The sequence below is a fragment of the Xiphophorus couchianus genome, chromosome 6 (assembly GCF_001444195.1).
Source record: "Xiphophorus couchianus chromosome 6, X_couchianus-1.0, whole genome shotgun sequence".
Classification (NCBI taxonomy): domain Eukaryota; kingdom Metazoa; phylum Chordata; class Actinopteri; order Cyprinodontiformes; family Poeciliidae; genus Xiphophorus; species Xiphophorus couchianus.
The window spans coordinates 23,678,460-23,704,732 of record NC_040233.1 but is presented as its reverse complement, the minus strand read 5'-3'; the positions used below and the strand labels follow the sequence as shown (position 1 = coordinate 23,704,732).

Genomic DNA, 26,273 nt, shown 5'->3' with positions numbered 1-26,273 from the left:
CTTCTTTAAATTACGTCTCTGCGACGGTCAGCGATGCTCGCAGCAGTATTCAAATGGACCTACTCCCAATGAAAGGCCTCATTGTCTCTCTTGTATTCTATTATTTGCTCTGTCGCTCTTTAAACAAAGGTAGCTGGGCCGGGTTCGGCCACGAGAAGTTCTGAGCCAGAAAGTAAATAAAAGAACAAAGGCGGTCTGTTGGGTTGAGGATCACAAAAAGATCAAACAGATGCACGAGCTTCCCCAACAAAAGCAGCAAATTTCAGTCTTAAGCACAACAATAAACAAATAAATAAGAGTTTATTGTTTAGTGAAGAGGCTTTAAAGTTAAACTTTTTTTATTGTTTTGTTTAAAAAAAATAATAATCTGTTTATTTTGTGTCTTGTTTAAATATTCTTTACTTCAATGCATTAAATTTCTATTTTCTGTTAATTTACATGATAAAAGTCTGATTAAGTTCAAAAACAAAAATAATTGCATTTACTTGCATCTTCAATTAAATTAAAAAGATTAATAATTATCCCATAATGTTTTATCTCTTTAATGTTTTTATCATTGCAAACTTTTATATAATGAAAAGTTTGTTTTATCATTACTTTTGTCAGGAAAACTAAGAACTTTTAATCTGAAACTCGCTGAGATACAAATAAATAATAACACTTTATTGCATAATGAAGAGGATTTAAACATTAATATTGTTTTATTTCCCCCCATAAAAGTAGTTATTTTATGTTTTGTTTAAATATTTTTTACTTCAATTAAAAATGACATTTCTATTTTTTGTTAATTTACGTTTTATAAGTTTGATTTACATCCAAAAAAATCTATTTTGTGTTTTGTTTACGTATTGTCACCTTCCTAAAATTTATCATTTCATGTCAAAAATTATTTTCTTTTGGCCACATTTTTGGCAAAAAATGTCTAATAGGCTATTATTTTAAGAAAGTGACGGTATTATTTACTTCAATGCATTAGCTTAAATTTATATTTTCTATTAGTTTGAATGAAAAAGTCTGACTAACTGATTAAGTTAATCTCCAACTGTATTAAAAAGGCTAATAATGATCTAATCTTGTTTTATTTCTTTAATTCTCTTATCATTGGTAACTTTAATGCATGTTTTTTTTTATCGCCAGTAGAGTTGCTTAAAGGTGCAGAAACCAAAGACATTTTCAAACAAAAGTAAAAATACTTTACAGATCCCAAAGTAAAAAAGCTGTTATGTCGCATTTATACAAAAAAAAAAATAGTGACGATGAAATAAAATGCAATGCAATAAATGAATCCCATTTGAAGCTCAACTCTAAAATTGTCTTTCTCCTTTATTAGTTTTCACCGCCTTCTTCCCGTAAGCTGAATAAACACAGATTATTGCAAACAAGGAAGTTCATGTTGGGCAATTTTACGAGAAGTTTCCATAAATCAAAACATCTTCGGAATCCAGTCGATAAGGTTTCCAGCTCCACATTATTGTTTGTTTTCTTCCTTACCAGAAAAAATGAGAAACATTTAAGATGCTGACTGTGTGGCATTAATCGAAATAGATTGTTTTTTTTTCTTTTTGCAGTAATGTTAACATTTGATGTTTTACGGTGTTTTTTAAAATTAGACTTGTTTTCCTGAGTTCTTCTGGTAACAACAGAAACATGATCCAGTTTTAAACACCGACCTCAAATTTTCCTGTAAATATAATCTATAGGTTACCTCTACAACAATAGATTAAATATATTTTTGTTTTAATTGCAGCGCTGGTGGCTGTAAATCCAGACGATGTAATTTGGAAAACTTCCAGCGTTAAGGTGACTAATTGAAAGGCAAAACCAGAGCGTAGCTAGGAAGGAATGCAGCCCGTCCTGGTTTGGCATCATGGCACCAAACCGTCCAGTTTTCTTTGCCTAATGACGTCAAAGCCTTAAAAACGCCTCAGGTGTCGCATTCCACATGTTATTAACTAATTACCATGTGGCTCCATCACCTGAAAAACATTTCAACACCGCTGTAACGCAACTATTTTATGTGTAAATACTCTTCACCTTAATAAGCTTTTAGCAGGTATTAGCCCACATTTACATTCTTTGAAACTGTAATTTTTAGATTAAAATCTGAGCAGGTATCAAGATTTTACAGCAAGGGTGTTCAAAGTGGGGAGCGTGGGCCGTTTTGTGGCCATTAGACGGATTTGTTGTGGCCCTCTGACCACAATTCAAGAGATAATTTAATACAAAAATATGACTTTTAGATTAATTCTGTTTTTAAAACAAGATTTTGTTATTAGTTTCACTTAATATTCTAATTCAAAATGTCTTGTTTTCTTTAGCTGTTAGTGGAAAATACCATACCATACCAACTTTATTTATAAAGCACTTTAAAACAACCACAGCTGATACAAAGTGCTGTTCATCAAAACACAACATAACAATAAAAAACATAAAATAAAAACTTACAATTTAAAAACAAAACATACAATTTAAAACTAGATCCCGCTAGAGTTGAAAGCCAAATAAAATAGATGGGTTTTAAGACGAGCTTTAAAAGCTCGTCTTAAAACTGGTGTAGTTTCTAGAGCAAGTAAATTTGCACACTTGAAAGAACTTTTCAGAAAGACATAAGAGCTTGTTTTAAGTAAATAACTCCTTGACATTGATGACAAAAGAAGTACTACTTCCACTGACAGATTATTTCACTTATAACATGGAAAAATTTCATTTTTTAAAATCAATTTTAAGGAATTATTTACTTAAAAGAATTTATATTTCTTTCTGAAAAGTTTCTTATAAGTGAGTTTTGCCTTATTTCAAGTGTACTAAGATATTTGGACGATAAACTAAACCAAAAATACTTGGTAATATTTTGTGTTTTTGCTTTGCTGAAGGATGAAGCAGCAAAATGAAGGTTTAGAAGTGTCCTAGTTAAATCCAGACGTAAATCCAGTTAAGATTCTGTAACATTACACTAAAAAAATCTATTCATTGTACGATCTAAAGATGACCATCTCATCTGACTGTAATATATCTCATAAATCCCCTCAGCGGTCAAACTCGTTCCACAGAAACCTTTTTTTCCACTGACAGAAAGACAAAACAAAAGTACACCTGTGTCATCCTAGTACCCAGACAGGTATTCCTGCTAAGCCCCGCCCCTTTCCAGGTGGATGTAGAAAAGCTCCATCAGCTTCCCCCACTGAACAGAACTCCAGAACACCTGCTGCCAACAACACCTCCCTGAACCAAACTTCACATCCAGTAAGTCAAGACTTTACTTTATGTTTCTTTACAAGAACCGGTTTGGGTTTTTTCTACTAATTTAAAGATTAAAACTTTAAATCTGATCATTTTTAGTAAACCAAATTAGTTAAAGTAATTTTGTAAACCATTTTAAATAAGATTTATTTATGTTTTTCTGTTGTATTTCTGTGAAAAAGAACAGAATAATCATAAATCCTTTTTTTATCATATGTATCTGATTACATTTCAAATTTCAATTGTGTATACAAAGTTAAGACATATTGTAAAATTAAATTATCCATTTTAATGTTTTTTGTTAAATAAAAATCCTCAAAACAAATTTTTTTTAACATGATTTGTGTAAATATTTATATTTTCCAGGCAGAAATGGAACATAAGATGATGCAGGTTTTCGCCGCAATGATGGTTTTCCTGGCTCTCAGTTTCCAGCCAGTACTGTCACAGGTTAGTATTTATTATTATTACTGTAATGATAATACTTTAACCTACTTTATAACCAACAACTTTGATGTACTTACAAGATAAAGAGATCTCACTGCAAAAACACAAAATCTTACCTAATGTAATTTTGGTCTAGTTTCTAGTTCAGATATCTTGATACATTTTAAGAAAGACAAAACTAAGCAATAGGAAACCTTTCAGCAAGATTTAAGAGATTGTTTTAAGTAAATAATTCTTTAATATTGAAGAAAAAGTTCTAGTTCCATTAGAAGATTATTTCACTAATTATATGGGAACGATGTCTTGTTATAAATTAATTTATCTGCCAGTGGAATGAATGTTTTATTCATAAATATTAAGGAGTTATTCACTTAAAACAATCTCTTATTTCTTGCTGAAAAGTTACTCGTTTTATCTCAAGTGTATTAAGATATTTGCACTGGAAACTAATTAAATAATATGTGGTAACATATTGTGTTTTTGCAGTGTCGAACTTACAAAAATGTCTAAAATCCAACTTACTAACACAAATTTACTTAGATTTGGTGGAAATTTTCAAAGCATTGCTGTTTGAATAACCTTTAAAGACTCAGAGGACAAATAGAAAGACTTGACTGATGATGGGGAAACAAACAAAAGCTCAAAATCTTTTGGTTTGGTTTTGTTAAACTGTAACCAATGGTTTACTTGAAGCTTAGGACAACTGAAGAAAGTTATCCATTAGCTTTAACACTCAGACGTTTTAGCGGCTGAGCAAGAAAACAGAAACAGCATCTGATTTTTAAATTAAATTAACACAGAAATAGTATCTAACCTTTAGGTTAAAGCTCCACCAGAACACAGAAGTTAAAGAATCTGTTGACTGTTTATTGACTTATTGGGTTTGTTTCTGTCTCCATAGGGTGATATTTCTAAAACAGGATGTGGCACAACCAAACAGTGCGTGCAGAATCCTGCAAACTGCGACCCAGCAGGCAACACCACCGATTGTCTTTTTGGATCTGCTCGCCCCACAGCGTTGAAGGCCCCAAATGGCATCGACCTGGCCTTTGAGCTCAGTGGGAACTTTGCCAGAGGGAACTCTTCCCTAGAGAACTCTACCGGATACGTCGCCGTAGGTCTCACCAACGAAGCTCAGGTAATTATTTTAAATTTTCAAAAGTACTTCCGAATAAATGTTTGGGAAAAAAAATACATGGAGATACAAAATAATGGAAGTTAGCTGAACAATATGCATAATATATGAGAAGGGTTTAATGATGCCTAAATTTTATGGTTGTAAATATTACAACGAACCTTTCTGCAACTTCCTGTTTCTATTAGCACAATTCTTTATTTTGTACTCGTATTGGTATTTATGGGCTTTATATGTAGCATATTAAGTAGAATAGTTAAATCTATCTAAATAATCCATTCAGTAAAATAAAAATTACTTTGATTTATGTTTGCTTATGTGTGAAGGTAGAATAAATGAAGTGTATGGCAGATTTTTTCAAAACTGTCCAATAAAAATCTTTAGGATTTGTTGATATAACACAATATAGTGCCAACATTTTATTATTGTTGATATATTCTTGTTAACAGATATGCCAAAAAAAATTTACTTCAAAGATTTTTAAAAATATTGTCACAACCTTTTAATCCAACTATATTTATTAAAATTATTATTTAAAAAACAAACAGCTACAAGATGGGGACAACCTTTGACTTTTTGATTAAAACTGTAACTTTACATTTTAAAATGATTCTTATCATTTTTATAATACTTGCTCGCTGTCACACCATTTAGCTAAATGACACTCAGCTTAGTTTAGCGAGTTTTAGTTTAGCTTAGTCTGGCTTTATGACATTGATTTTGGAACTGAGCGGTAATATTCCTCATCAAAGTTAATCAAACTGTCTTAACTAACATCAAAATTTAGCTAAGCTAAGCTTACTTTAGCTTGATTCCATTTATTTATGCTGCGTTTAGCTTAACGTAAGTGTTAGCTTACATTAAATGCATGTAGCTTAACATTATTTAGCTCAGCTTAATAAAATTAGGCGACATAAATATTATGACGAATGATGGTGTACAGTAAGTTAAACTGAAGACAATTAAACAAAGTCATAACTTTGTGCAATATTCATAATTTCTGACTGAAATGTTGCATTGCTTCTCTCCACAGGCAAACTTCATGCTTTTTATCTGTGGTCAAAACAGCTCAAACAACGGGTCCTTCTTCAGCATGTCCACGATTTATAACAAAACCAGTAAAACTGCGAACAGTACACTTGCGAAGGTAAGGATTAACTTTTAACATTGCGTTGTTCCTACATCCGGAAAATTACTTGAATAAAATTTTTATGGTAAAAAGGAAAGTAAGAGTATTCACAACTCACAAAATATTATGTGATCTGCATTTATTAACTTAAAATGTATCTACTAGATATTTATGGAATAGCATTTATGAATCTGACTTCAAATTTTCAGGCTATGACAGATGTTAAAAACATCATCAATGGTACCAACATCAAGTGTACGTTTAACGTCGCTAGTCTGAATGTCACCACCGAAGCTGGACTCAGGTCCGCCGATACCACCTTTCGTATGGTCGTCGGATCTGGAACGGAACGTAAGAGCACAAACACATATGTGTATACTTTTTTTTTTTTATGTGTTTAGCTGTTTCCAGTTTAGTAAATGATAGAAATTTGCACGTTTGAAGCATGAATTAAAAACAATTATTTTCTTTTCAGTTGATTTTAACAACTTCCAACTTGCTGCAACCAGTAATGCTACAGACTTTTCCAACTTCCTACCCTCGACAAACACCACAGCAAAACCATCAGGGGCCAACCGTCCCTTCTACTCTAATGGTAAACTACTAAAATTTCTGCTCAACCAAAAGAAAATTGTTTCTTATTCAGATTAAAAAAAGTTCTCAGATAAGAGCAGAGAAATCCACATTTCACCATAAACAGAGTTCGAAACTGACATAAAATTTCTCGTTTATACAGTTTTCTATCTTCAGTTACTTAAATTTTGTGCCATTCTTTGTAATTTCACATTACCTTCTCTAATTAACACGTCTTTCTGTTTTTCTCCTCCAGCTGTGCTGCCTCTGGTCAGCTTCGTCACACTGTCCATCCTGACGTTCGCCTGATCAAACCCAGAGATGAAGAAGCTATTATAACCCCACAAAGACACAGTGAAGGGTGCTGCTTTAAAACGCAGCAAAAACTGAGTGTCATGCTGTTTATGAAGTGTTTTTACAAAACTAATTCAGAGATGTATACATTATATATTGCACTGGTTGTTCTCAACACTTACGAGATGAAGAAACTAATAGCTCAGGTTCTGCAAACGTTTTGGTGATTTAAGGTATATTTTTTTTAATAATGTAAACATATCTATTAATACAATTACTGTCTTTAAATGTTTTTATTACTGTGTGAAATGAAATGTGAGCAGGTCTCGTCTGTTTATTAAATCTGACTGTCATCTTAAAAGGAGCCCATCCCAGCTCAGGATTGTCTTGTTTTCATTAATTAGATAAAGCCATCTGTCAGTTAGCAATAAAACCAGAAGGACTCACTACACCAGAAAAATGACTAAACTGAAAGCAAGATTTCAATCTCGTTGGCGGTCGACCAACATTCTGGATCTTATTGTCAAAAGCTCCAGACGTCACAGTATGGCTAAAGAAAACAAGCCACTTGGCACAAGTTGATGCCTTTTGTTGTTATGTGAGACGATATGAAAGATGGTTGAACCCTGATAGAATGACAAAGCACATTTTAATGAGCACTCTGCTTTGCTTCGAGATATGTAAGAAACTTAATGTGAAAGCTTGAGACATTTAGCAAAGGACAATGGAAAAATCAGGAGAAAATGTCTTACCTGTCTCTGATTTTTATTCATTAGTATGTCAGGTGCTCGAACACGAAGCCCTGCGGTGCCCCAGTTGTTCATTTTAGTTAAGTTAATTTGTATAAAACATTTCAGCAACAAAGCCATTCAAAGTGCTTTACATGATAAATACAAAAATATTACATTACAGTAGCAAAATAAAAAGAAGTAATGCAAAGTTGTAATCCAGAGGACACTTTATGATGTTTCAGCTTTTATGAATAAAACTAATTATTATTAAGTTATCGTTCCCGACCAGAGGAGCATAAAAACTCAATGCTAAATTCTAAAAGTTTGTTTCTGGGGACCAGAAAACTTGAGCCGTCTGAAAATTTCATACAACAACAGAACTTTAATGTATTTTAGCGCTAAGCCACTCAGTGATTTATAAACTAACATAAGTATTTTAAAGTAATCAGTGCAACTAAAGATAATTGCATGGGTGAGTTTCTCTACAACTTGCATTGTAGACATTAGTCTTTTAACTCCTTAAATGTTCTCCAGGTGATAAAAGGCTGACTTTGTAACCGTCTTTATGTGGATCTGAATGTTCAGGTCCATGTCAATCACCAGTTGACTCGCTGATCTGCGTGTGTTATTTGTTTCAGGGCTTAATACAACCAATCTATCTTGGTTATAAAAGCTAAAAGAAATGTTTACTTGTATTTTGTCATACTGGACCTGTAATTTAGCTTAGTAGGTGAAAAAACACAAATGAGAAAAATAAGGCAAGTTTTAAAAATGTTCAATGATATCTTTTCATTGATGTGTTTCGAAACAATTTCTGCTCTCTACCCCTCCCTCCATATAATAGGTACTTGAATAAACAACAGATTTGTTGTAATCCTTTACTGGCAATATAACAGGTACATCAGGAAGTGTGGGGAATGTTTAAACGTCTCCTTTCTTTTCTGTTATTACAGGTTTCAGTACTTCAGCATTTGTTAAGTTCCATCAACATGTCAAACCTGTTTTGGGCCATTCTCTGAATTCGGTGCATTTTGTGTGTCACCGCTCGGCTTATCTCAAAGATTCTCATATAATGCAAACAACATTTTTTGAGAAAAATCAAGAAAAGGAAATATACATGTGTCTTGGTAATATAACATGCAAATATATTTTTAAAATTATGTTTTTAAAAATTTTATGGGTTGTTGAAGCATAGAGGTCAGCCAAATGAGCATGTCCCCACTGACCAATGTTAATTTTTCACTGAATATAAAACAAAAAAAATAGCCAGTAACTGCAAATTATGTCTATTATAAACATTTTTTAGCATACTTTAACCTAAATAAAGTATGCTAATTCTTTATTAGCATTCATGAGAAAAATACATGAATTACTTATAAAGTAGCACTTTTTAATCATGTCCCTCCAGTTTTGTTCAACCCTATAACAGCATAACAATCCCCCTTTTTTTATAAATAATGGTTCAGTCCAATTTCCTCAGCACCCGGGTAGTGACATCATTTAAGTCTTTTCCCGCTCACACTGTAAAGAGATTTAAGTGTTATTAAAGATTCTTGCCTATATTTCATTATTTTTATTCATAGATCATCATCGTCGAGCTCAACCTTCCAACACTGTTACGCACGTAAATGATATTTATTGTTGTTTGGGAAAAAGTAAAGAACAGACTTTGAAAAATATATTTATTTCTTGTTTTCATCATATAATATGTTGCTCCATACCCTAGTTGATGTGGACTTATGGCTACTTTTAGTGAAAATCTTCAACCCTGTTCAACCCAGTGACGTGCGGTGAGGTTCATAGCAGGTGAGGAACTGACTTAATCAAAATCAGATTTACAAATATAGACCCCCTGCATGTTATTGTTTATATAAGGAAATTTCGCGCATGCGGACAACACTGAAGGGCAAAAAGATTACATGTCATCCTTAGCCGCGCTGCCGCCGTAGAATAATTCTGTTAACTCAATCAAACTTGGACAAGTAGATGATATTAATTTTGTGCTGTGCTCCACAGCAAAGGAAAAAACTGTTAAAGTACAACTCAAAACCACTTCTTTCTCGCTCTGTCTCAGCGCAGCTACACGCCACTGAGAACAATGCCGCAAAAAACACTAAAATATTTCCCACACAAAGAGCAGAACATTCATTCTGTTGCAGTACTATGGTTTTAGGTTATGGTTTTTGTGATAATTAATAAGTGATTGCTGTGGTAAGAGGAGAAAACTATAAATATATCGCTGCACTTGACTTTACTGTATGGCTAGCTCGCTGTTACTGTCTCTTACTCTGCAGTTGTGGAGTCACATGGTCTGGGATCATTAGCGCCCCCTGCCATGAAGCAGGAGAACTGCCTGCCTCACCTCAAATCTGGTCTCTGCCGTTTCTGATCGCTCCTCAGCACACGAAGCACGTTACACACAGTTGGTGATAAAAAACACTGTACATTAAATACATAAGCTAAATTATGGAAAATCTGTTAATATACTAAATGTTTTTTAGCCATTTTATTGGTGACGTACAGAGAGGAGGAACGGGCTCCCATAGAATGGCAGGCAGTGCAGTTAGCGAGAGGTTGATCAATCCCAGGTGAGGCTCAGCTGGCTGCTGCCTCACCAGCTGCGCTTCCGAGCATTTGAACGGGAAAATGCGAAAATTCAGCGATTTTGAAGAAAAAATAATCAGAATTGGTTTTATCATGTCATGGACTCCTTAAGGAGCTTGTGGAGAGTTTAAACTTTAAACAGAACCGCATAAAACACATTTTAGATTCCACACCGGTCGCCATTTGGATCGTTTCTTACCCGTTACTAGATGTGTCCTCCGCCATCTTTGTTTCTGTATCTGTATCAACGGCTGAAGGATGACCAGCGGCGCCCTCCATTATCAGCAATTTCATAGCAACCTATTTCTAAACAGTTGAGCTAAAAAGTATGTTTGTATATACATATAAACTGACCTTAACAGATTCTTTAAGGAGCTTATATTTCTAAACAGAACCGCGCTCATACACAGCATTCATTTCTGTTCGGACCTTCTCTCTTTCGCCCTCCGCCATCTTTGTTTCTCTTCTGGCTGGCTCAAGGATGACAAGCAGCGCCCTCTGCTGGATTGGGGCCAAACACTGAAACTAATTAACTAATGTCCGCTTACTAACTACTAACAGTTTAAAGCTAAAGAAAAACACATGTAGGCTAAGATTTACTTGTGTTTTATTGAAATTAATTCATTTACAGTTAAACTAAAAAGTTTGTTTATAAAGAAAACTGAAATGGACGGAGTCTTTAATGACCTTGTAGTGTTTATATGTCGAAACAGAATCGCATAAAAATCATTCCGTTTCTTTCACTCTCCTCCATATTTGTTTTTCCTATTGGCTTACTGAAGTATTATCAGCCGCGCCCCCTCCTGGATGGCGGCCAAACAACACTGAAAGGCGGTCTAAATTGACCTTATTACAGTAATCGATTAAAAATAATTTAAATCCAAACTATTAATCGACTTTTAATTGCAAGTCGAATGTTTTCCTAATTTCAGCAGTAATTGAAACAGATTTTTGGGCAAAATCAAAGCTCAGATTTGATTTTAATGTTTTATTGCAATTTATTTCTTTACAGTTAAACTAAAAAGTGTTTATATATTTATATATGTAAAAAAACTGACATGAACATACACAAACTCACAGATGAGGAAGAAAAACACGCAGAAGCTAAAAACTAATCTGTGGCTGAGTTCCCGTCCTCGCTTTAAGAGATGTCCGTCGAGTTGGTGTCTCTGAGAACATTATTAGTCCATGTTCCCGTCTCCACACGAAGACGAGAAGAAACAAAACACAAACCTACAGCTAGATATTCCTGTTACAGTAATACTGGACAACTAAACGAAAACTAAAAGGAAATCTTCAGGGACAACATGACAGTAAGGTGTGCGCACCATGCTCGTGTTTTCGTGCACACTTGTGTTTGTATCTACAACGTTGAGTGTTAAAACAGGAGTCGGAGCTCCTTCTGGAAGCCGCGCTGAGTCTCCGCCTACGAGTCGTCGTCACCGTTCACGCTGTCGCCGTCATCTTCGTCTCCTTCCACGTGTTCGCCTTCCTCCTCTTCCTCTTCTTCTTCTTCCTCCCTCTCCTGACTCTTGACCTGACGGATTTGTGAGCAGAACTGCAACATTAAAACTACTAAAAAGATAAAAATCATAACATACATAAACTAAAGTACAATAAATCAGACCAAACTTTCCCTGTTTTTTAGCACTCAGGATAAAAAAACTCTGCTAATCACCAGAATAATAGTGATCATTTTTTTTCAAATTCAGAAGTTTATATATGCAGTAGTATTACATTAGTTTTTATAAATACAAAAATAAATTAATATTAGCAAAATAAAAAGTAAAATTACAAGAAAAATGTGGTTTTAACGACAAAAGCTTCGATAACGTAATCAGCTTGGTAATATTTTAGGTTCTTTCTTTGAAATCCACATAAATAGACGTTTGAACAATTGCCTCAAAGTCCTGCTGATGACGCCGATGCATTAAAAAATAAAAAATAAAGTAATTTGTAAAACTGGTACTAAAGTATAACTTCACAAGATCTCAGACATTCCTCACTTTAATTTTAAATATTTTGTTGTGTAGGAGATGTAAAATTACGACTTGATTCTTGTATTAGGGCTGAAACGATTCCTCGAATGATTCCAGGACCTCGATTATTAAAATTCCTCGAGAAAAATGTTTCTGCCTCAACGCTGTGTTAAATTATGTTTTAATAATTTGGGGGGTGGCGGGGTTATTTCACACTATTATCGCGACTTTTCATATCATTACGACCTTCTTCTCTTACCATTACAACTTTCTCCTAGTATTTTTACTTTTATTAGTGATTTCTGGTGACACTTTTTCTTGTAAAATGACTACTCTTGTCATGGTTTTTTTTTTTAGCCTAGCCCTAATACTTTGACACAGACATAAAAGAGTATTTTGCCTTTTTAGAGAATGTGGGGAAAAACAAAGAATAAAATTTTACTAACATTTCAGTTGCACTGCTCCTTGTTTAATGTCACAGAAAAATCCAAATTACTCAGCCAAGATATTAAGAAGTGAATTGTGGACCTTCATTAATCTGGTTCATTCTTTTTTATAATTTCCAGATTCTAGAAGAAGTCACTAGTTAGTGATATCTGATGTAATATACGCCTATTAAATTCTTGTTTCATGAAGTTTCTGGAAAGCCGAACCTCCAATATGGAAACATGCATGCCAAGTTATGGCAAAAACGATGCTTGAAAAAAGTAGCAACTTTTTGAAAAAGTTTAAGTAAAATCAGTCATTTTATGCCGCAGCACCCTGGACGGCTTGGCAACCGCTCTCACCTCTTCCTCCTCCAGGAGGTCTCCATCCTCTTCCTCCTCCTCGTCATCGTCGTCCTCTTCCTCCTCATCCGAGTTGTTCATGTCCTGGCTCTCCCTCTCTCTCTTTATGCCGTCGTTCTTCTTGCTGCTGGAGTGCGGCGGTGAGGTCACCTCGCCCGGCTCTGGCTTTATGCTCTTTGCTACAAAACAAACATCAAAAATGTGAATTTACTAAAAACTTGCAGCATCAGATGAACTTAACGGCCGTATTCTGCAGGAAACTGTCGCCGTCGTACCAGACTTCTTGCTGTGGTCCTTCTCCATTCGCTCCAGGCTTTCCAGCAGGTCGTCCACTTTGCTTTTAATCTGCGACAGTTCACGCTTGATGATCTGCAGCTCGTCCACCCTCACTGCACGGAAACAAAAGATTAGCCTCTGTTCTACAGTCTGAACCAGAAACTAATATTTGATCAATTATTCTGACTACTTACAGGATAAAAAAGTAGCACATTCTGCAGGTTTTTAATTTAACCATTGAAGCCTTTTTACACAATATTAAAAAACATAACAAGCATTTTTTTGCTTAAAATGCAACATGACGTTATTATTCCCTTGATCATTTGTAGCCAGAGTAGTAACTAGTTACATTTACTCAATTACATTTACTTTAGTAACTTTTTTGGGAAAAAATATTTTGAGTATTTTTTACCTTTACTTCAGTAATTTTATTATGAATAATCGCTGCTCTAACTTGACTACTGATAAAGCATAACTTAACTCAATATTCCATATTTAAATGTTTTAGTTTTCATGTAAAAGTTCTCAGAATTACTATGTTATTCTCCTAATATTACGACTTTATTCTGGTAATTTTAACGCTTTAGTCTCGATTTAAACTTTATCTGGAAGTAAAAAAAAAAAAAAAAAAATCTTAGACTGGCTGTAATATTTTGTCAGAGTTGATCTGAATTCAGTCTTTGGTACAAAGAGACACGAAAACAACAATCAAACATGTAAATGCAATTATTGAGTTTAAGTTATCATGCATTAATTGATCTATTGCTTATTGCGACAGGCCGATCTGTACTCTGCTGAACGACTAACATAAGGGATGATTGAAGTAAAAGTCACTTTTCCAGAATATTTTCTGTCACTTATTTCTATTTCAGAAAAAAACTGATTGAAATCAGAAATGGTATGACAAAAAATAAATAAAATAAAAAACACTGAGAATATCCTTTGTTGTTTCTAATTTTTTGTAATTTCTATTTTATAAAAAAATAGATTAAAATCAAAAATGGTATGGAAAAAAAACAAGAGATTTAATTTTTAATCAAATAAAATTCACTATTGGAGAATATTTTCTGTATTTGTATTTTAGAATGAAAAAGATTGGAAACAGAAATGATTTGACAAAAAAAAAAAAAATCAGGATTTTATTTTTAATCAAATAAATGTCACTTTTTGAGTATATTCTCTGTCATTTGTGGTTTCTATTTTGGAAAAAAATATAGATTAATATCAGAAATTTTAAGGAGAATTTCAGATTTTATATTCCTGATCCATGTCACCTTATTGTTTTATGTACATTTAAACGTCTTCCAGCTGCAGTGCTGAATGTTCTTTAGGAACTGAAGGTATTTTTCGGTGAGAGCACTGACTCGTTCTGGACGATGAAGTCCTCTGGCTGCTCTTTGATGAAGAGGAGAAGCTGCTCTTGGTCCGCCGGCTGCTCCCTCCGCTCAGGCTGACCCGCGGGCGTTTGGACGGGATGACGGCCCGCGACAGCGGCGGCGGCGCAGGGACGCGAGACGGGTACGAGTACATTCTGGAACCATACGGAAAAAAACAGAAAGCGAAAGAGAAATCAGACTAGGTGTTGACTGAGGCGCTCAGTGATTGTTTTTTTTCCAGACGGCTTACACTCACCTGTCATAGTAGTCTCTTTGAAAATCATAGTCAAGGTCAAACGAGGAGCTACTGCAAAGGGAGAACATAAACAACACGGTGAAAATATGTCAGCGTGTCGCATTCCCAGAGTGTTTGTCTAAGCCTCTTTTAAAAACAGTTTGCTAACTTTGCATCAGCTGAAGGCGCCGTTTGTAGGTCAGACACCGACCTGTACATGTCTCCCGCCGAGCGTTTGGAGGTTTTTGACCGGTGTGGTTTGGGTTCTCCGGCGAGGTTACAGTCTGAGATAAAAGAACGGATCGTTAAGCAGGGACGATAAAAACACTTCAGACAAAACATGAAGAACTTTCACCTAAATAGTACATTTTAAACATAGCTGCATTTGTTGAAACGATCAATTCATTAAAATAAAAACATTTAAGCTTTATGTAATAAGGTATTTATGAACCCCTTAACTGGCGGCATCCCATCCATGGCACAAATCTAGGTTGTCTGAATTCTCTGCCTTTTTCTCTTCTTTAAACTCTGCCGGTGTCCATTATGATGCTTTTACTGGCCAGCGTAGAGCCCCTTTTGATTGACACCGCATTCGGCCAATAATATTATAAAATGGCTTTTCCCAAGCCAATAATATCCAGAGAGAGACTTGAGCTCATTTTGACATGCTTGTATTCTTTCTGGAATATTTCTGACTGGTCAACTCGGAGACTAAATCTAAAGCCACAGATGTGTAGCCAACATGTGTTGTCATAAGGATATAAGGCATTTTGGGGTTTGTTTTAACATGAATCCACCAGCTGCATGCGTAACCACACGCAACGTGTGTGTCTATGTTGCGTCAACGTCAGCCTCATGCGCGACGCTGTTTACAGGACGCACAGCCACGTAGTCAGAACGTGTCAAAACTAGATGTATTTCTTCAGAGAATTTAAAACTCACGGGAGTGGACAATTGTGGCCGTAAAAATGCGGACAAGTTTTGGATCTGAGAATACCGGAAACTTTCAGTCGTCCGCTGCCACAGTCGGAGCGAGGTGGGTGGAGGCGATCCATTTTGGAGAATTATTCCCTCTGACCTTAAATTCTGTGAAATTGGAAGGACTTGTGCTGTTTTTGTTTCTGTTTAACTTTCAGAGTCAGATGCGTAACCGTGGCAACAAGCTGTTGTTTTTACAACTAGAAGCAGCTGATTAGCAAATAAAAACTCAAATAACATCTGAACTACGACCCCAAGACCCTGCAGAAGTGAAGACGGATTTATGGATGCAGAACAGAGAGAGAAAGAGGAAGCTCAATTATTTTAGTAATCAATTATTATTAACTATTGGATTAAAAAAAAGCACATTCTGCAGATTTTTCATTTAACCACTTGATTCTTTTAATGCAGTATTAGAAAAATGGAAAAATAAATAACTCAATTCATTTTTTAAATAAGAAAATAAATATTTTGTTACCTTAAAAGCAATAACTTACTATTCCTTTAACAAACGCCTTTTTTTATTATCTTGAATTAAATATTTTTTGTAAAGTTTTGGCTTCAATATAGCTCTAAATATGTTTTCATTCAGCAAATTGCCTTTTTTAGTCTGTTTACTACAGTTAAAGATCAATTACTAAATTACATGATTATTATTTCAATAATTGATTAGTCGCTTTAGGCCTAGTCCAAACCACACAGCCAGACAATGATTTAAAGAAGAGAGGCAAAAGCAAATGACGTGGATTAGCATTGCTTGCTAACAGGACATGCTACTCTGAAGTATCGTCTCTGCTGGCTAACATTTAGCTGTTAGCATGTCATTAAAGTCATGAGTCACAACAACAGGCTTCAGTCAGAGGCCTTTTCAGAGTTGTGGAAAGACTGACAGCTACTGGAAATCCTTCCTGCCAGTAACAACACATTGAAGATACTTTGATGATGTGAGTTACAATATTTAATTTCCCTTTGTGATAAATAAAGTTGGGCTAAACTTAAGGTACTAATGAGAAGTATTTTACATTATTCTCCAGGTTTAGTTGCTAGCAGAAGCTAAAGTCCTCACCGAGAACTTGCCCGACGATCATCCTCCCGTCCTCGCCAGTGACGGCGGCCCGGGCGTTCCTCTCGTTGGCGTACTGAACGAAGGCGTAGCCCTTGTGGACGGAGCAGCCGACAATCTTCCCATACTTGGCGAAGATGGCCTCCACGTCCGCCTTGGTGACCAGCAGGGTGTTGAGGTTGCCGATGAAGACCCGGGAGTTGAGGGAGCGCGGGTCGGTCTTGTTGGTGACGTTGCTGCTGGCCATGAGGCTGGAAGTGGAGGATGAACGTCTGACGGAAAGAGAGAGAGAAACAGACAGACAAAACGGATACGAAGGTTTGAGATTTTCAGGAAGGATGAGAGATGCTTCAGTCCTCTGAAAGTCTGAGTAGTTAGGCTTCAAACAGCTTTCTGTGGAGCAGAAATCTACAAATCACAGGAGTTCTCTAGAGATGCATCAATCAATCTGACAATTCATGTTTTATTTGCCATGATTTCTGATCAATTAGTCAAAAATTGATGCTTTCTCCCGTTTACTACCAATTAAAAACGCTCAGTAGTTTTGGTCTAAACACACAAACCAAAAGCACAAACTTTGTTTATATATTTTTTTCTTTCTAAACTATCCAGAAAAATCTTCTATGCCTCAATTAATAATCCTTAAAATATTCTTAATAAATCCGTCTCTGTAGGTAAGTATTGATCGATACATCTCTAGCTGTTCAGCTGCTCTAAATTGTTTCACTCATTCAAACAATCATCTTAATTCTCATTATTAAACCTGCTGCACTGATTGTACTGGAAAAAATAATAAACATAATCAGGCCTCAGAAACTTAAATTAAAACCACATGAAGGTGTGTGACAAACTCAAAAATAAAATTCATGCACCACTAGCGTGTTTTTCTCACATAACAGATACAAAGCATCAAACATGTAAACGACTTCATAAAAGGAAGCAGGGACTTCTTTAGATTAATGCAAAAACTACCAACAACCATATATAGCAACGCTTCCTCTGCGCATATTTTATCATGCGGACGCAGCCTAAACGCTTCATGTTCCTCTAAACCCAACCGAACACACGCAGCAGTTCCTCGCATGGAGAAACACAAAGCTTTTAAAGTCAATAAAGCTCCGGTTTCTTGTAACATGCATGTGAAGCTGACGCACATAAGGAAGTTATGCAGAGCAGCTTAAATGTTATCCGTGAGAAATGCACTCATTTGTGTTTTGGTTGTATATTTTTATGGCCTCGCCACTCCTGTTTAAGATCAGATTTTTGCTGTTTGCAGGGGGAGAACCATGAAAACATCAGTGGTATGGACAGTAACTCTGCCCCCCTCCTGCTGATAGAGAAGGAAAGCGCAGTGGGGGGGGATTTATTCGACATTCACTCACTCCATAGCGTCTGTGTGCGGGGATCTCGTCTGCCTGACGTTTGACACTGTGGGCTGGGCTCAGTTTGGGCTGGTGTCTGGACCTTCACCTTTGCCCCCTGGCGATTTTTACTGAGGCGACAGAAAACACATCCTCAGTCAAGCTGGGCAGGGTTATCGTTCACCAAATCTTACCTGGGCTGGACGGAGTGTGTGCAGGAACTCCAGAACATACACCACCCAAACAAATAGGCGCTTAATGCGCCTTAAAGCTACAGCGAGGCAGTATCAATTTAAATCTAAATTAAAAAGGTTAAGAAATCAATCTAAGACACAAAAATATTACATTATATAACACCAACTACTTTAAATCTAATAACTTTTGACTAAATCTGTTTATTCAAGCAGTAAAATGTTCAAATATCTTCCATCAAAGCAAACCATTAGTAAAACCATCTATTTGACAGTTTTTTAAATTTTTCATACACATTTAAATCACTAAAGTGTAAAGATGCTGCAAAAATATCAAGGATGGGCAACTGTGGTAGTGATCCGCCTGTGTCCTGCAGGTCTTAGATGTGTTTCGCTCCAACAAAGCATGATTTAAAAGTTTAGAGACATCTAAAAATTTCAAAAAATAAAAGACTTTGCATTTATAACACAATAGCTGCAGATAAACCGACAATATTACTTTTAACTACAATGAGAAAAGCAGCAACATTTCATACAACAGCATCCATGTTAGTGGCGTCTCTCAGTTATGTAAATTGATATATTTTATATTCTTTATATAATGACTGAGGACCATTCCCTAATAATCCCACTGGTCATTAAACCTCTACGTATTAATTGACTTTTAACCTTTTATTTATATGCTAAACATGAAGATGGAATGTAAAAGCCTTAAGGGCATGTACCTCTAAGTGAATGCAGAGAAACACATAATAACAGCCAAAGGAAGACACTTTTCATACATCATGTTTAATTAAATGTGCATTTATCATGTTATGTGTTAAAACTTGCAATCCAAAGCTTTAAAAAAAAAATCACCATGCGAGGGAAAAACTGGGGAAAACTCCGTTAAAAAAAAGTGAAGACAAAGTGAGAAAAAAAAATGTCCGAAGACAACGATTCACAAAAACAACCCAAATCAATCAACAACACACCCGCCTGGACACCAACAGCGCCCTCTTCTGGGCTCAAGTGTGAATCACAAGGCCTGCGCTAGCCTTGGTAGCGCTCCATGCCGGCTAGCGCTGCAAGCGTTAGCTAACCACCAACTTAAAAAAAGGCACGAAAAAATAACCAATCTGACCAGTTTTTGTGAAAAAAAAAATCAAAACCTGAAAAATTCTGATAAATATGCCATCAATAATCTGAAAGGGATTAAAATTTTGCTGCCTCTGACAATGTTAGCTGAAGCTAACGTTAGCTGTCCGACTGTCTGAAAAGCGAGCCAAAAACAAATCAGTCCCGTCAAAGAAAAATATAAAGCTAGGCAAACTTGCAAAAATAGTTCAAAGTGTATCTAACATGCTTCCAACATGTTGTGGCGCTAGAAAAAAACAATCTGCGTTTTTTGTCTTTGAGGGGGACGAGCATTTCCACGTTAGCTAAGCCAGCTAACCCTGCTAGCCAGCACATTCTGTCCACTCGCAAAATGGAAAATCACCGTGGAAAAAATCCAAAAAGAAAAGAAAAAGGAGGGAAAAATGAAAAAATGTCTGGGGACAAAATACTCACCACGACCTGTACGAGCAAAATGTCTTGTTTTTTCGTAAAATCGGTCAAATTGCAATTTAGGTCGTCCTTTTTGGTGCACAAGCGATTCGCCCCCTTTGAACAGCAAGCTAACGCAACAGGCGATGGCGCAGTGATGAGAAGGATGTGTTGGTTTTGATTTACGGAGCAATCTGGAGGGGCGGCGTCTCTACGAAAAGCACGACATTAGAAATTTGGCTACCTGCGGTGTGACCAGGTGAGTAAAACATCATAGGCTGTGTACTATGGGCAAAATATTTATATTTATTTTGCTTTCAACTTTATGAACACAGATTTTATTTTAAAAATAGTATTTCTGAATTCTAAAATAAACAAATAGCAAATAGAAAAGTATAAGTTGAAAAGTAAGTATTATAATGTAAAGTAATATAATTTATAAAATAAATTTCAAGAATGTAAAATATAAATGATAGGTATTATGTAAATTATGTGAATTAAATTGCAGTAATTTTTCAAAACGAATTTTAAATGCACATGTTCAATTGATTTTACCCTAATTATCTTTTAAAGGTTATAATATGCCTATTTTCTTATATAAAGAAGATTCAACTTATATTTTGATTGTTGGTCATCCTCAGCAGCAACTGATTTAATTATATCTGCATTGTTGTAAATTAAAAATTGTACCTTTCTAAAATCTAAAGCATGTATTCCTTTATTTTGAAGTAAAGGAGAAGAAGTAGAAATATGCTAAGTTAGGCTACAAATAAAAAAAATTAAATTATAAATAACACGAATAATTATAGATAAAATAAAGTAGGCCACATAAACCCATGTTAAGTTTTAAAATATGTATTTAATAAAATCAGAACAATAAAATTGGATTTACTGGAGAAGAATGTAGAAAGCTTGTTATGTGCTGCCGCACGCAGCCAGCAGAGGGCAGTGTACTCTAAACAAATAAATACAGGAAAGGTTTGAATCCAGGAAAGGTTTCCAACTCAACAACACATGGGAAAATACATAAATGATTTTTGTGTACAGTATTTTCAATTACTTCAAGCTAATAATGCATAAGTATGACGTTTCCATTTATTTATTATTTATGGTGCTGCTGAGGGCTGACAACTGCAGAGGGAATTGTTTCATCAGACTTATAAATAAACATATCTTGACAGATGTCCAAAAAAAACAACAACAACCAGATGTTAAAAATGTTTGCATAAATAGGCAGGAGACAATTAAAAACAGGCACAAAGATTATGTGTTTGGGAAATTCAGTGTTGCCCATGAAGTTTAAATAGTTGTGTTTTCTTTGTGGTTTTGAGAAGACATACAGTTTAACTTTCAAGAATAAGTAAAAACATATTTTATATGACTTTCTGTAGATCAGAGTGAGCATCAGAATGGAAAAGAAAAGAGATTTTTAGTTGACTTTGACTGGACCATTTTCTGTCGTAGAAAACGAGTGTCTTCAGTTGCAGGCTTCTTCAAATTTGGTGTAATGCAGAGCTTTTGATGGCTACCATCTACAATATCGAAATGGTTATATCTCATCAAACTGGCTGTTTCATTGGTCTCTGCAGTCACCAGATCTAAATCCCATTAAGCTCCGTTGGGATGTGGAGAAATGGACGATTCACGGCAAGAATCTACAAGAACTGGACCAAATCGCTGCGTCACTTTTTTGAACATATCCCTCAAAGATTAAAGGCTGTTTTGAAGGAAGAGATGGACCAACCCGGTACTACAAATGCTTAAAAACCTTAATTTGTATATTGCTTTATCAAGTCAGAGGACTCCAAAGCACTTATCCCAATAAAGTACTTAAATATTCTTATATTGCTGTAATTTATGTTGCTGAACTTTTTGGTTGAAATGTTCAGGTGATCCATGCAGGTGGACATTAATATAAAATATTGGTTCTTATTCTTGCCCAACAGCACTTCTTTCAACATTTCTCCTTGATAATTCAAAATACATTTAGCAATCTGAACAAATTAAAATTGATATGATGAATTTTTATGACCTCATTTGAACTGCCTTTATAAAAACATTAATCTTTTATTTCCTGGCTTTTATGTAACACCAGAAAGTTCCAATAAATCCATAATGAATAAGGGGAAAAAAAACATTGTACCAATTGCAACATCAAGAAATCTTTTCCAGTTTGGCTTTTGGTCCATTAAAAATGAAAATAAACTGCAGCTCACAGGAGGAGGTGTGTCGTTTTTGGATTAAATATTCGTGTGACCCTTTGCTTAAATTTTCACTTTGCCACTTTAGGGAGAAAAGGCCGCAAACAAAACAGACTGATACCAGCTGTTTTCTGCATCTAGTTAGCGAAGAAACCCCTATGTCCCAATTTTTCCTGGAGAATATGTTCTTTTGTGAATTGTTTTTGCCCATCTGGTTTTGTTTGGAACAGCAGCGTCCCAGTGGACCTGTTTACAGCTCCGAACATCATCTCGAGACGCAGAAATGTAACTCTGACTTGCAGGTTTTACCATCCAGCCTTGTACAGAGATGACATGTTTTTTATGTTGTTGGCCTCCTTTGTATATTCTTTACAGCTAGAGGACAAGCAGGACATTTGACAGGCCATTGTACAACCTTTGATTGTGATTGTTTCAAATGTTGGCACAATAAAAGCCCTGTGCTATCTAAATGTCAGGACTGGCAGTAATGGAGGGGTAAAGGGTGTCATTAAGTTTCAGTCCATTACGGATTATACAGCAGAGCTGATGATGAGAGAGATAAACCATTGGAAACTGTGCAGACCAGAAACCAGAACGTGGTCAGTGTGAGGTCAGTACTTACAACCTCAAACATACTGAGATAAAATTGCAGGGAAACCACTGGAAATAAAAATACCATAAAGTGAAGAGGAGCCATGTGAACTCATAATCACTGTGAATTGGGAGTTATTATATAGGGATATCATCAAACTGTAGAGTTTAAAACAGAATTTAGACCATTCGTGCTTCTAAAATGCCCAAAGGCCAAACTGACTGCCTTTAGATCTGCCTTAATAATTAGGCAAGTTCTTTTTTGGGAGATTCTTTATATTATTCACCAACTACAGCGCTCTCAGTAAAATCCAAATTGTTCATAAACCGAAAACCGAAGCTAAGCCTGTTACCTAGCAACCCCCGCCTAGCTCAACCCGTTACCTAGCAACCTAAGTGAACTTCCAGAACGTTTGGTCAGCTAGTTTTACCGCTGCTTGAAAAGACAAGTGTTTTGTTGTTGACTTACCACCCATAAACCACTCGGTGCATTCTTGTTGGTTGTGCCTTTCAAAGACGTACAGTTGTGCATCTGTTTGCGGACATTTTCAGTGCGAGTGTAAACGTTGAATTGGGGGCGTGGCCAACAGCAGCTCATATGGATTTAAAGTGACAAGAGGCCCTACAAAAACTGGTTTTGAGCCTCACCTTTCATAACTTCTTAATAGAAGCACACCAGGCCAAAGTAAAAGTGAGGTTCCTTCTTTCTTAAGAGAATATCTAAATGTGTTCAGTTACTGGGCAACTATTGTTGTGCAGAATTATTACGCAACTAAATGAAAAACACACATGTTCCCTTTTCACTTTTTTATTTTCATCTGTTTAAGTGAAAATTATAAACAACTCAAAACTTTCCAATAAACATTTCTGACATTATGAAAATAAATCTGTGACCAATATAGCCAATCTTCCTTTTTTTTAACAGTGACCAGCCTTCCTTTCATGGAGTCGGAATTTTTTTGTGTGTGTTGACGATTAACTTTACACTTCTTAAAAAGGGTAGTATCATGTGCTTTCTGGGTACAAAGTGCCATTTTACAGAGCAATCAGGTAACTATTTACCTTCAGTTGTTATAAAAATTGCATTTATATCAAATATGTCCTAAAAGAAATTCTACTTCATGATTTAACACCTTGAAATTGGGCCGCTGTCTCTTTTACAACGTTTTTATCACCACTTCACTGAGAAGTAAGTTTGTATAACGAGTTCAGCAGATGTGCATTTCCACCAGGTGTTTGCTAATTGCTGCTGGCTAGTCTGAAGGAGCTGAGTGGGAGACTCTCTGCTCTGTGAGGCAGAAGCTCAGAAGATTGAAAACTGCAGCTCAGAGGAGGAGCTACGACTCGAGGGCGGAGCCAGATCCACCCAGGCGTTTTGTACAGCTGAATGGTTGTCATGGAGATAAAAGGATTTCTCAAACATGCATGAACGAATCAAAACAATACTCCAGGTATGTTTTTGATGAGAGGATAACATTGTAACATGATGCAAAGCTCAAAAAAGTCAATTTTACATCATACTGTCCCTTTAAATCTCCTTTTGCCCCATTTAAAGAAGCTGTCTAATAATTAGGCCAAACCTTCAATCATATCACCAACATGACACCTGCTGTGATCGTCCAGCTTGGAGTTAGAAAATACAATACAACAAAAATGATTATCAAAATACTCACTCGCTTGTTATTTGTGCACACAGAATAGCTATAGCAACTGGTACTGATTAAAATATGGCAAAAACGTTTCCTTGTGACCTTTAAATGACAAATAAAACAATTTTAAAGTTACGTAACAGCAGTTATGAGCGTACAAGCTGACAGCTTCACTACTTAAAATTTAAATTAAGGAACAAAAAAGCCTGTGTTTGTCTCAGAATAGAAATTTAATTCCAAGGTACAAAAAGTTACAGGTAAATAATTATGAAATAAATAGAAAAATATTTCTGGAATTCTTCATATAAACAAATGTTTGCTTGATAATAAGCTTACTAAATACAGCCAGTTTAGAAAAGCAAAGTCAGAATCTTTTGTGTATTTTATGGGACTGGCTGCTGATTTAAATACATAAAGATTTCACATAAACTCAGCAGTTCTATAAAACTCAGTAAACACAATATTTTTAAATAAAAATAGAGCTCAGGAACATTTTTTCCTTTAAATTATGAACCAATATTTATAGTATTAAAATCTCTAATAAATTTAAAATTGTTTTTCCTCATCTCATTAAGTTGCCATATTTATTGCAGTGTCAACAAAATCACATTTAACATTTTGTTTGTTATAGACTGTACCTGACTTTTCTGCCATTGGCACTGAGTGCTATGAAAGTATGACTCTGCAATAACAGGTAATTTTGACATATACGTATATTGTTTAGTAATCATTAAACAGATGATACAGCTAAAAGCAAAACTCTAAAACACTGATTTCCAAGAGTTTTAATTTAATTTTGACAGCTGACATTTGCTGAGTTCCATACTTTCACTTTTTGACATAATTTGTGTAAACTAGTACACTAGTTACATTTACTTAGTTACATTTATTTGGGTAACGTTTTGGAAAAAGTATTTTTACTACACAGTACTTTTTACTTTCACTTTGGTATTTTTATTAGGAAATATCACTATGTTTACTTCAGTAAAATTTCTGGATACTCTTCTCACTGTGAGTAACTTCCTGGAATGAAGAATAAACTTGTTTTAACAAACAACAAATCACCAGACACAGACATACACCTGTATTTTTGTTAAAGTTTGATAAATTTTATATTGAAAGAAATTGATTTCAAAAATGTTTTTCTTTTGCCAATTTATATGAATTATTTTGGTTTGTAAAATACCAAAATTTCCACATTACTTTATATTTTGGTCCGTCTAATTATGCAATTTTTAAATATTAAATGATTTATGTTTTGATCAGTTACTCAGTACTTGAGTAGCTTTTTTTCTTACTAAATTTTAGATCTTACTTGAGTTCTTGAACGGCTACTTTTTACTTTTACTTGAAAATGTGTTGAAGTAGTGTTACATTTACTTGAGTAGCATTTTTTGGTTACTCTATCCACCTCTGCTAACATCCTAAATAAGTACAAGCTGTAATGTACTTATAATGTTTAGAAATTAGATAGGAACGAGCCGAGAGGTAATTCTAAGTTTCTGGCTTGTTTATTGTTGTCATAGCAACTCCATAGCAACCGTGATGACAGCCAGGTACGGATACCAACTAGGGAAATATGGGACCGCGTACGCATGTGGGAATTTAATCCGTTTTTACTGTTTAATAACGAGTTTAAATCATTAACGTAACAGTAACCTATTTTTATTTAACTTAATTTCCTAAACTGCTGTTTTATTTATTTATTTTTTTATTTTAAAACCTAAATTTTGAACAATGAATGGAGCCTTTTAATGAATGGACAATGAAGGGCTGCTGTTGTAATACCTGCGCACAGCTGGTTTACTTTAATGATGCTCTATTATTGGCAGCAACAAGTGTGGGCGGGGGGTGAGCTGGGGGGGGGGGCTTCAGGGGGAGAGGAGGTCGGGTGCGTGTGCGCGC

General features: G+C 35.3%; 2 protein-coding genes across 4 annotated transcripts; one reads left to right on the top strand and one right to left on the bottom strand.

The window, feature by feature from the left end:
• Positions 1 to 3,081: 3,081 nt before the first annotated feature.
• LOC114146489 (putative ferric-chelate reductase 1) lies at positions 3,082 to 7,272 on the top strand. The gene is made up of 7 exons (XM_028020585.1): positions 3,082 to 3,243; positions 3,607 to 3,690; positions 4,589 to 4,825; positions 5,856 to 5,969; positions 6,161 to 6,302; positions 6,427 to 6,546; positions 6,781 to 7,272. Exons 2-7 carry the CDS (start codon positions 3,613 to 3,615, stop codon positions 6,831 to 6,833), a joined length of 744 nt encoding a protein of 247 aa, XP_027876386.1. The 5' UTR covers positions 3,082 to 3,243; positions 3,607 to 3,612; the 3' UTR covers positions 6,834 to 7,272.
• A 3,854-nt stretch (positions 7,273 to 11,126) lies between these two features.
• LOC114146488 (heterogeneous nuclear ribonucleoprotein C) lies at positions 11,127 to 20,107 on the bottom strand. Of its 3 annotated transcripts, none has more exons than XM_028020584.1 (9): positions 19,952 to 20,107; positions 18,231 to 18,340; positions 16,852 to 17,120; positions 15,019 to 15,091; positions 14,829 to 14,879; positions 14,561 to 14,727; positions 13,196 to 13,309; positions 12,921 to 13,099; positions 11,127 to 11,690 (listed from the first exon to the last, which is right to left on the bottom strand). In XM_028020584.1, exons 2-9 carry the CDS (start codon positions 18,233 to 18,235, stop codon positions 11,580 to 11,582), a joined length of 969 nt encoding a protein of 322 aa, XP_027876385.1. In that variant the 5' UTR covers positions 18,236 to 18,340; positions 19,952 to 20,107; the 3' UTR covers positions 11,127 to 11,579. The 3 variants fall into 3 exon arrangements, with proteins under 3 accessions (XP_027876385.1, XP_027876384.1, XP_027876383.1); XM_028020583.1 differs by having other exon boundaries at positions 19,259 to 20,089; XM_028020582.1 differs by having other exon boundaries at positions 18,231 to 20,089.
• Positions 20,108 to 26,273: the final 6,166 nt, after the last annotated feature.